This window comes from Tenrec ecaudatus, chromosome 8, assembly GCF_050624435.1.
Source record: "Tenrec ecaudatus isolate mTenEca1 chromosome 8, mTenEca1.hap1, whole genome shotgun sequence".
Taxonomy (NCBI): Eukaryota; Metazoa; Chordata; class Mammalia; order Afrosoricida; family Tenrecidae; genus Tenrec; species Tenrec ecaudatus.
The window spans coordinates 4,357,583-4,369,070 of NC_134537.1; the positions used below are offsets into that span (position 1 = coordinate 4,357,583).

General features: G+C 47.4%; 1 protein-coding gene across 1 annotated transcript in view; it reads right to left on the reverse strand.

The window, feature by feature from the left end:
- The window catches only part of ANKUB1 (ankyrin repeat and ubiquitin domain containing 1), a 51,776-nt gene extending 42,577 nt beyond the window's left edge, over positions 1–9,199 (reverse strand). Inside the window, exons 1-2 of the mRNA XM_075555851.1 lie at positions 9,110–9,199; positions 6,987–7,130 (exon numbers count right to left, since the gene is read on the reverse strand). Coding sequence (XP_075411966.1) covers positions 6,987–7,130; positions 9,110–9,199 — 234 coding nt within the window. The remainder of the gene's footprint in view (positions 1–6,986; positions 7,131–9,109) is intronic.
- Positions 9,200–11,488: the final 2,289 nt, after the last annotated feature.

Sequence of the window (11,488 nt, forward strand, 5' to 3'; positions counted from 1 at the left end):
CCAAAGCAGTGCACACACGCACAAGAGCCACCTACAAGAGTGGGTGCAACAGTGGGGTGAGGGGGAACCACGACACCAGGGGCCACCTCTCCGCCCACAGACCGAAGATGGTCAGGCAGGCCATGAATTTGGAATATGAGTGTTACAGGAAGCAGAAGCAATGATAAAAACTAGACTAAGAAACCTCGCAGTGCATTTGATCTAAACACAGATAGCAGTTTCTATCTGCCCAATTTCAGTTATAGGTGAATCCCTGCCGAAATAGCGTTGAGTTTCCATAGACCCCTATGTGTTGCGGTGTTCATAGGTAGGTGACACGGGTGTGGGTTGTTGCCTGGATGCCACCTCCCGAGAGGCCCCCAGCCACCACGTGCCGACCATCTGCTGCCGGAACACATCGTTCATCATGTCTTCATCCTCCAGCTGGGCTGAGGGCTCTGTTTGTCCATCAAACCTGAATCTCCTCTGTCCAATGGACAAGGCCTGTTGCTCACTGTCAGCCTCCATCGGCCTGCTCAGTGGTATGTTCTTCTTGATTATGAACTGGACAACAGAGCCATCCTGCCTGGCCACCTTCAGGTTCCTGGGGGCCTTCTCCATCTCACACCCTCCCTAGGCTTCCCCTTAGGTGTGGATGGACCAGTGTGAGCAGCAGGGGCAACAGGGAGTGGGCGAGTCACTCTCAGCTCCGCCATGCTCCTGCTCCAACTCAAGACTCACGCTTCATCACAGATCGGTCAGTGATTTCAAACTGCTGAACTTGTGGTGGAGGGCTCACAGTGCATAGACCAAAGTGGAGGATATGGAGAAACAGCTTTGGTTGGTGGAAGTACAAAGAAGAAAGTCAACCCAAAGGGGTTTTGGGGAGCCCAAGCCAAGTTTAAACTTTAAAAGGCTGAACTAGAAGAGCAGTAGCTGCTTCCCAGCATGTTTGTAACAGACCCAGGTAGATCACCAGGGTGCTCCCAGTCAGGCTACCTTCCCACTAGTCAACAGACCTACCTCTCCACCAGTCATCAGACCTACTTCTCCACCAGTCATCAGACCTACCTCTCCACCAGTCATCAGACCTACCTCTCCACCAGTCATCAGACCTACCTCTCTACCAGTCATCAGACCCACCTCTCCACTAGTCATCAGACCTACCTCTCTACCAGTCATCAGACCTACCTCTCCACTAGTCATCACACCTACCTCTCTACCAGTCATCAGACCTACCTCTCTACCAGTCATCAGACCTACCTCTCCACTAGTCATCAGACCTACCTCTCTAGTAATCAGTCAGACCCACCTCTCTACTCAGTCAGACGTACCTCTCTAGTAGTCATCAGATGTTTCATCTTTCTACTAGTCAGTCAGGCCTACCTTTCTCCTCCACGTTGGATGAGGAGCCACTGTGGTGGGAAGGCGTCCCTGCATGGCACAGTGAAGTATTGGATGACTAGCCAAAGACTGGCCGGGTGACTTACGAAAGTTGTAGCAGACTGGACTGGTCATCCGGTTCTAACAGGTCATCCCCTTAGGAACGTTGCAGAGCAGTTTATTTTGCGCATCTGGGCTTTCCAGGAGTCCAACTTGATTTGAAAACAACTAACAGCAACCCAGAGGCAGACAGAGAAGCAGCACGGGATCCCTCCTGGGAGCGGTCATTCTGAGCACTGCTGGTGTGGCCATCTCCCTGGACTAGTTCCCGGGCGTGATTCTGAGGCCATTTCTGCCTGTGTCATCTCTGAGCCTAGTTCTCTAATCTCCCTATGGAGACTGTGGAGGACCCAATGGTCCTTCCTACCTTTATTTCCTGCCTAAATGGTGCAGGTTTTCACTTGCAAGTGAAAACTCTGACACGGGGGTTGGAGAAAGGGCAAGCATGCTGAGGAGCTGCTAGCCTGGGATGTACAAAGGGAAGAGAGATTCCATAGGCAGGAGGGAATTCCATCCTGGAAATGCATCTCAGTTCCTGGCGCTGACATGTCTGCCAACATCATGGGTAGTCTTGCTCACGCCCATACTCTGCTTTTCACAGCTGGTATCTTCACATTCGTGCCCCACATACCTGTGGGGTGTCTACTCCATGCCAGGAGGCAACAGTGAACCAGACCCATGTACCGCTTCCACAAATACTCACATTAGAATGGAGACATATTCAGTAGCATGTCTGTATGTCTGACCAGAACCCTCTAAGCTTGTGCTGCATGCGTCCCGCACACCAGGGTTTACCGTGAACGGAACAGAAGAGCATCAGCAGAGACTGGGGCAGCATTGCTTGCTGGACGTACCTATGTGCCATGGAAAGTATTTCCTGTGACAAAACATACAACTTGCCTCTAGTTCTTTAATGCTTTCTCCACACACCCCTCCAACCCCCCACTATCAGGACCCTAAGTCTACCTTACAAATCCGGCCAGAGCAGAGCATGCACACTGAGTACAGATAAGAGCTCGAAACACAGGGAACCCAGGACAGAGAAACTCCTCAGGACCAATAATGAGAGTAACAATACCAGGAGGGTAGGGGGAAGGTGGGGAGAGGAAGGGGGACAAGTGACAGTGATCAACATATAACCCCTGCCCCCCAGGGGGACAAACAACAGAAAAGTGGGTGAAGAGAGACAGCAGTTGGTAAAAGTCATGAAAAAAAAAAAAGATAAATTATCAAAGGTTTGTGAGGGAGGGAGGGTAGAGGGGGAAGGGAGGGAAAAATGAGAGCTGATACCAAGGGATCAAGTAAAAAGAAAATGCTTTGAAAATGATGATGGCAACAAATGTACAAATGTGCTGGACACAATGGATGGATGGATGGATTGTGATAAGAGCTGTACGAGCTTAAAAAAACACCATATTTCCTGTGGCTGATGTGATGGTTATTTTCCAAAATGGGGAAACCGAATACAACATTCTCTTCCTACCATCTTCCCTATTTACTTTCCCAAATGTGTTTCTATTATCAATAAAGGAAAACAGCGTAATGTGACCAGGAAACTTGGAAATGTGGCGACTACGTAATAAACATGTTGAAGGGTAGATTATGGTTTCCTTCATCTAATGTCTCGCCTATTTTCACCCAAGCAAAACTTTGTAACCCACGCAAAAACCCAAGTTCAACCGCCACAGTAATGCACATGTTAGCACATTCTTACTCAGACCTTCCTCAAAAGAGCGATTGACAGCCTGCCTACCGCATTGTCCACTTTATACAAGCTCTCGGCTCACATCATGAATTTCTTACCTTGTACCACAACCAATTAAGAGACAAGCTTTCCTAAATTCTCAGAAGATAGAACTAAGTTATGTGACGAAACGCTGTGGCCACGGAGCAAAGAAACACACTACTTCTATTTGCATCCCTCTCATTGAACAATAAAGCAATAACATGACCCAGAAAACAGCCACAGTGACAGTACAGAACTGGTCGGACCTCATTGCGACATGAGATATTTTCCTATGATGTATGTCTGGCCTGTTAACCACACGATATAAAGTAAATCATGTTGACTTCTGGGATTGGCCTATGTTATCACCTAATCTAGGAAGCCCTGATCACACAGTGATTAAGTGTTTAGTTACTAAGTCACAAGATCCGCAGTTCGAACCTGCCAGCTGCCTGGCGGGGCAAAGTCGTGGCAATCTGCTTCAGTACAGGTGAGAACCGAGCCATCTGGGGCAGTTCTTCTGTCCTATCAGTTTACTATGAGTTGGAATCAACTGAGGAGCAGCAATTTTTTTAATAATTATTTGTTTGTTTTATCACCAGATCAAAACAGGAACTAAAGGCAGTCTGGTGTTATAATAAATAGTTAAGCAATTGGCCGCTAATCACTAATCAGATGGTCGATGGTTGAAACCCAACCAGCCACTTCCTGGCAGGAAAGAGCTGTTTGCATAGCAAGCCAGAAACCCCAGGGAACCCTGCCGCCCAGACAGACAGGAACCAAGTTTGAGGGAAATCAACAGCACGATTGCAGGTCATTCTATTCAGATTAAAGACACGATTTACCTGCCACAAAACGCCTGAGAAGAAATGTCTCTCGACTGGGCAGTGTGAAGATGGAGATCAGTCAGATCTGGGAATTTTCAATGAAAGCTTCTCATTGTGTTGGCAGGTTCCCTCTCTTAAATAAACCCTTGGTCTTACCTTTGCAATCTATTCTGGTCGTGAGCTCTTTAGAACTTCAGGACGGTAACATTTTGTCAAATCTGTCAGCTCGTGTCACCTTGACTGATGATCTTTCACCTGCGGATTACCTGAAATGCTTTTGTAAATTAAACTATGACAAGGACTTTTCTCTGGGGCAGGAGAGGAAAGAGGAAGAAGTTTTTCTGTATATCTTAGTGTTCCTTTTGAAATTCTTGCCCCACCTGTAAGCCTTCCTTAGTTTAAAGACAATGTTAAGTATTTAAATGTAAAGGTTGGAGTCAGTTCCTGGTGAACTCACAGTAGCTAAAGATGTGGCAGACCCTCGCCATCAAGACCACAGCCATGGAAACCCCCTTGGTGCAGCTCTAGTCTGTCCTAGAGGTCAAATATGAATTGGCATCCACTTGGAGGCAATGGGTTTTGAAAGTTCTTCGGGATTCCCTGGGTGATGGCAATGGGTTACACGCCCAGGGACATAAAGGTAAAAAGTTCCAATCCACCCACCTTGGCAGAAAGGCCTGGCCGTCCATTTCTAAAAGTATCAGCCTGTGGGGTGTCATACCCTGTGGGGCCACCCTGAGGCGACAGGTGACATGAACTCAGCGCTTTCTTGGTTTACAGCTGTGGTCCCTGCTGGATTTCACCTCTCCCATGGATGGCTACTCTGGCAGGATTTGGATGCAGAATCATTTCTTAAATTCCTCTGTTACTGAGCATTTGCTTCCCTTCTTCACTCCATCATCCCTGAAGCTGACCTGATCCTCTTCCTCTCACCTGAATATTCTAGACCCACTCCTGGCTTTGTTGTGAGCTCTGTGAGGACTCAGTGGGACGTCAGCTAGAGGGAGCGGGAGGAAAGAGGAGCAGGAGGGGAGGAAGTGCCATTGGTAAGCGTTTGGTTGTTTTGCGCTGACTGTGATTCCTGACAGCACAGCTGGCTGTGTTCTGGAGGTGCTCTGTAAGCTCCTGGGTCGGCATGCACACACAGTGAAATGCTGCTGCCCATTCTGACTTCTTGTTCTTGTGGCCACCATCTTCTCTATTTTCTGCTGACTCTAGAGAAGGGGAAAGCAGAGCCTGATACGATCACTGAAGACTAACATGTGCATAAGCAAATATGGTGAAAAAAACTGATGGTGCCTGGCTATTAAAAGATATAGCGTCTGGGGGCTTAAAGGCTTGAAGATACACAAGCGGCCATCTAGCTGAGAAGCATCAAAGCCCACATGGAAGAAGCACATCAGCTTGTCTGACCACAAGGTGTAGAAGAGATCAGGTATAAAGCATCAAGGAACAAAAAATCATAGCAGTGGGTGCCCACCTTCCTGATGTGATCAAGGAAGACACAGTATGTGCATAAGCAAATGTGGTGAAGAAAGCTGATGGTTCCTGGCTATCAAAAGATATAACGTCTGGGGTCTTGGAGGCTCGAAGATAAACAATTGGCCATCTAGTTCAGAAGCAACAAAGCCCACATGGAAGAAACCCACCAGCCTGTGTGACCACAAGCTGTTGAAGAGATCAGGTATCAAGCATCAAGGAACAAAAAATCCTATCATTGAAAAGGTGGGTGAGTGCAGAGTGGAGACTCAAAACCCATCGGTAGCTAACCAGACACCGCCTTAATGAAGGGTTGTGGGGAGGAGATGAGCCAGTCAGGGTGCAGGGTAGCAACGATGAAACATATAACTTTCCTCTAGTTCTTAAATGCTTCCTTCTCGCCCCCCTACCCACTATCATGCTCCCAATTCTACCTTACAAATCTGGCAAGACCAGAGGATGTACATTGGTACAGATAGTAACTGGAAACACAGGGAATCCAGGACAGATGACTCCTTCAGGACCAGTGGTGAGAGTGGCGATGCCTGGAGGATGGAGGGAATGTGGGGTAGAAAGGGGGAACTGATTACAAGAACCTACCTATAGCCTCCTCCCTGGGGGATGGACAGCAGAGAAGAGGGTGGGGGAAGACAGGGTAACCTATGACAAAATAATAAAACTTTTATGAATTATGAAGGATTCATGAGGTAGGGGAGAGTGGGGAGGGAGGGGGAAAATGAGCAGTCGATATTAAGGGCTCAAGTAGAAGGCAAATGTTTTGAGAGTGATGGTGGCAACAAATGTACATATGTGCTTGACACAATGGATGGATGGGTGGCTAGTGATAAGAATTGTATGAGCCTCCAATAAAATGATTTTTAAAAAAGAAAGAAAGAAAGAAAAAGGGGCAAGGTGTGTGTGTGTGTGTGTGTGTGTGTGTGTGTGTGTGTGTGTGTGCTGTGCCTCTATCCTGGTTGTCCAGCCTTGAGTTCTCAGGTTGATGCTGCAGAGCCTATAGGTGAACAGAGCCAGGCCCAAAGAGCTGCGTGTCTTGGGCCGGCTGCTTCACCACACACCCCTCAGGGCTGACACGCTGACCAGTGCGATCATCAGGAATATTACGGCGTTGAAGGGTGGAGGGATGCAGGAGCAGCGACTCACAGACTTACATTACTGCCTCAATGCGGACCTCACTGGCCATCTCCAGGGGCCTGGGGCATTGAGTGTAGTATATTGAAGGGGCACCACAGAACCTTCTGGTTGACATTATGGGTTCACAATCATCTATTTTTGAAGATAAATTGATAGAATGAAGGTTTGTTATAATTAAACTTAAACTGAAGAAGAAGAAAGAGGAGAAGGAGGAGGAGAAGGAGGAGGAGGAAGGGAACCCAATCCTGTCTCCCCTCCTTACTTCTCCTTACAGCACAGACCAAGCACGCAAACAGAAGGTGGAAGGAAGAAGGGACAGTCCAGAACTGCGTTCAGAATGAGGCAGATAACTTGGACAAGCGCTATTCTGATCATCCTACCTTGACAAAGCATTTGAGAGTCGAACAAAAAGATATGCCAATATCAGCGATACTCCAACTGTCCTTGAGGGCTGCGCCGGCATACATCAGCTCCAGGTACCGCCTGCCTTGTTTGTCTTCGGAGAGAGGGATGTGGAAATAATCCTTAAAAGATCAATAGCATGTTATGACTACATCCCAATATCACTATACCAACAACAGAATACAACATGGTCTACATTTTTTTCACGGAGTGTAAAGTTGGGGGACAGAAGAAAGACCCACAGACAAGAGCTCTGTTTTGATTTCCTGGTGCTGCATCGCGGAACTGCCTGTGACAGGTGTGTCACTTCAGCAAGCCACCCTCTACTGCCTCACAGCTGGCTGTTCCTTGACGGGGTCCCGTTGGATCCACCTCAGAGAAACCCGACGGGCAATAGAAAAAAACACAGCCCAGTCCCGAGCTATCCTCACGAGTTTTAGTTTTAATTTGCAGGCTCTGTGTCCTCATTTTTATTTTAAACGTTCTCTCATGTGATACCCTTATCGTCGGACGTCATATCAAGCAATGTTCGTCTGCTGTTCCCAAAGTCGTCAGCTCTCGGAAGCTGAGCGCCGGCGTGTCGCTCGATTGTACAGAACAGTTGGGCAGCCTGCTCGGAGTTGGAGCCAACTTGATGGCACCAAGCAACAACCTTGTCCTGCATCTGGAAGCTGCCCTGAAACCTGTCTACCACTTGAAGTACCAGTGCCATGGCTTCTAGCAGCACAGCAACGCACAAGCCACCACACCGTGGCAATTGACCAGCAAGGGGGGTCCACAGAGTATCTAGAAATCTGAATCTAGAGCACAAGTTCACGGGGAAAGTGTCCTTTCTCTGCCAGCTCTGGGAAAGGGGCCTTGTCTCCTGTCAGCATCTGTGGACCCGGTTTTCCTGGGAGATCGCCACAGGTGTTGGTGCCCGTCCTCCCTGCGTTTGCTCCCAATACTTTCCTGGCAGTTCTGAGGTCCTTCCTCATCTGCCTGCTTCATTCTCCTTTCATCTCTTGTAAGATCAAAGGCAATGAGGTCCCTACCCCAGGGGGCGCCCCTTATATTAGACCAGGCCCTTGACCTGGGTAAGTGTGTGGCAGTCTACCCGATCTCCTCGGATTGGCTGATCATATCATGGAGGGTGATGACATCATCACATAATTGTCAAACCGGGGAGCATGGCTTCAACCAAGCTAACACATACTTGGGGAAGTGGGGAGGGGGTGGGGCACGATTCAAGGCTTGACAAACTCTTAGCTTAGAAGTCGGAGACCTCTGAACAATTCTCTGGATCGAATTTTGATAGGGGATAATCAAGATTTTATTTCCATGTACTCTAAATGCATGTATTCCCGTACGCATTTCATTGGTGTGCATTGAGATCCAGGCTTAGAATAAGGTGTCCATCGTCTTCACTGGACTCACAGATACATGGGACACCTAAGAGGGCCGTATGGGAGGATGTGGATTTGGTCCAGGGCTATGATCTGGACCGGTAAGCAGAAGTGACTATCTCCACGTTAAGGACAGCTTTGTGGTCAAGACCCAAACATTTGGGTTAGCTCCCAGGTTAGAGTGGACATTTGGCAGACATTTCTAAGGAAGATTCTGCACTTGAATGGTTTCTAATTCTGGCTCAACCATCTGGTTACGAGGCTCAGCTCCCTGGGCTTCAGTTCACCCCAGGCCAGAAAGTCTGGCCCAGAAGCTCTCCCAAGTCCTCTGCCACTCAGAATCCTTCGGTTCTTTAGAATTGCTTAGCTCACCAGGCAAGGATTCTGAAGGCAGACACATCCACTCATGTAGCCTGGACTTAGTGTCCAGACCTTGTCCTTTCACGGAGACTTGCAGTGATATACCTGGCCCATGCGCAGCCTACAAGTGCCTCTAAGGGAATGGAAAGCATTCCCACCCCCTCCCTGCCCCAGAATTTACAGGCTCAGCCTGCATTCCTGCCAACACCTCCACAGATTATTCTCTTTCCAAAGAGCTTTAGTTCCTTGTCACTTTGTTGTTGTTAGGAGCTGGTGTCAGTCTCCAGCACATCATGGAGACTTTCCTGCAGTTAAAATGAACGCACATCTTATTTGCTCAAAGACAAAGTACATACCTTTATCATCAGCTTGACAGCGCCCACCGTTTCATCTGCTGAAACATCGAACGGCTCAAAAGATCCCTCAAAGGCTACAAAAATCCTCATGGTGCAGTGACCTTCACAAAATGCTCCCTTTCAAAGAGGCTGACGGATAGATGGGTGGATACAGTCCAATTCCAGCACAAGAATGGCAGTCAGAGACGGCTGTCACTCACCGCCAAGGGGAGGGGAGAGGCTAGAAGGAGAGCAGGCACACCGAGCAGCCGTGCTGCAGTCAACAGTCACCTTGTTCCTCCACGATCAAGACCAGCAACCTTGACCCTGGTGGAGGCAAGTGTGACCAAGCTTCAAATATATAACCCAAGAATGCCACAGGTTTGACACTTTTGCAAGGTGACCGCCGACGATGGATTCAGGCTTGTATTCACTTCAGCACAGCTGATCAAAGACACTTGATGGAGATGCATTGCAAGCAAAACCCAGCTGAGTGTCGTAATACTGCAAGTTCTCTGTAAATAACTGAGCCAAAGCATTCTGGTTTCCATAGCAACTCTGTGTACTGGTTTCCCAGTGGTATTTCTAATCCCACTACGGGGTGCAGAACAATAGCCACTTGCACCAAGGAGATGAATGTGTAGGCAAATGACCCCGTGGATTTCTGGTCCCATTTCTGCACAATGGAATGTGCTGAGTAGCAACACGATATAGTCGGTGCTTCTTTCAGCCCTTGCCTTTATGCGATTCACAACAATTTACCATTGTTATCGCCTTCGGTCTGCCTTAGCGTTCAAGGAAAGTATTTCCAACCCCGCTCAGTAGAGATCAAAGATATCCAGTGTGTGATTCAAGCTTGTGGGAAAAAAGTATTTTAGTGGAACTTAATTCTAAGACCCACCTCTGAAATCCTTTCAAATAAAATATGCCAGGTTTAAGATTATGACATCTGATTATGTTTTCATGTATGGAAACTTGTCTCCTTACTGAAATACCTACTGACCTGGAGCAGAGTCCTCATCTTTTACACACACACACACACACACACACACACACAAAATGGCATGTAGCCACTTTTAAGTGTCCAATCCCATGACATTAATTTTATCCATCATGTTATACTACCATCACCACTATCTGTTTCCAAAAGTTTTCATGTCTGTGTTAGTCTGGGTACATTAGAGAAACAAGTCCACAGAAACGCATATGTATTAGAGTTTTATATAAAGGGTAAGTGCACATCAAGAAAACATCCCTACCCAGTGCTGCCCAAGCCCACAAGTCCAACATTAACCCATATGTCCAACACCAATCTACAAAGCCCTCCTCCATCTCACAAAACACACACAATGATGCCAACTTCAGGGGGAAAACCGAATCAGTGAACATCTCAGCACTGGCAGGGCTCTCCACGCGGCTGCTCCAGCACTCAGGGATGCATCAGGGTAGGTCCATGTGGCTTCTCCTTGTGGATGTCTTGCAAGAAGTGAGCTTTGTCAGCTGAAGCAGGGAACTGGCTAAGGCAGGGGCACCCTAGTTCGACCATCACAAAACAAGAGACCCGAGAACTAGAAAGGTGAGGCTCACTGAGCCATTTATCCCTCTGCCCTTCAATTAACCCCAAGTGTGTTTATCGGCCAGGTTGGCACAATAAACTAACTACCTCAATGTCTGAAAACAAAAACAGAATCTCAGTACTCTGTCAGCAATAACTCTCATTCCTCCCTATGCCCAGCCTCTAGCAACCACTGAAACCCTTTTGTTTCTGTATATTGTCTATCCTAGATACATCCCATCAGTGAGCTCACACAATCTTGGTCCTTCCGTGTCTTATTCATTTCATTCAGCCTAATGCTTTCAGAGTTCATAGCATGTGCCAGCATGTCATTTCTCGTTCTCTTACAGACTGGATACTATTGCAGGGTGTGACTAATATGTGGCAGCTTCAGAAATTCGTGGGGAAATTCCACTATCTTTCTAATTCCCTTTTTTGCAAATTTTTGAGAGCCTGTCACATCACATTTTGTCCATCCATCCCTGTGCTGATGGACACATGGCTATTTCTACCGTTGGGCTCTTGTGACTGGCACTCCAAGTGCTTTCAAGTCCATGGGTGTGTATATACAGAGGGATGAACTTTGTAGGATACATGATACATTTTACTTTCTGAAGAACTGCCCAACCCTTTCCCACAACATCTTTTCATGCTCAACAGGGTATAGCACAATGCAAGGCATATGACAGGTGCTCAGTAAATGTTTGCCTACTGATGAATTTTGTACTTATTTCTAACCAATATAAATTTTAGAAAACAGAACATATGAAACAGGTAAAGGATTTGTGGGCAAAAATACCTCTTTTGTCTCATCTTCTTCCAAATGCCTTGTAACATAATGCTGT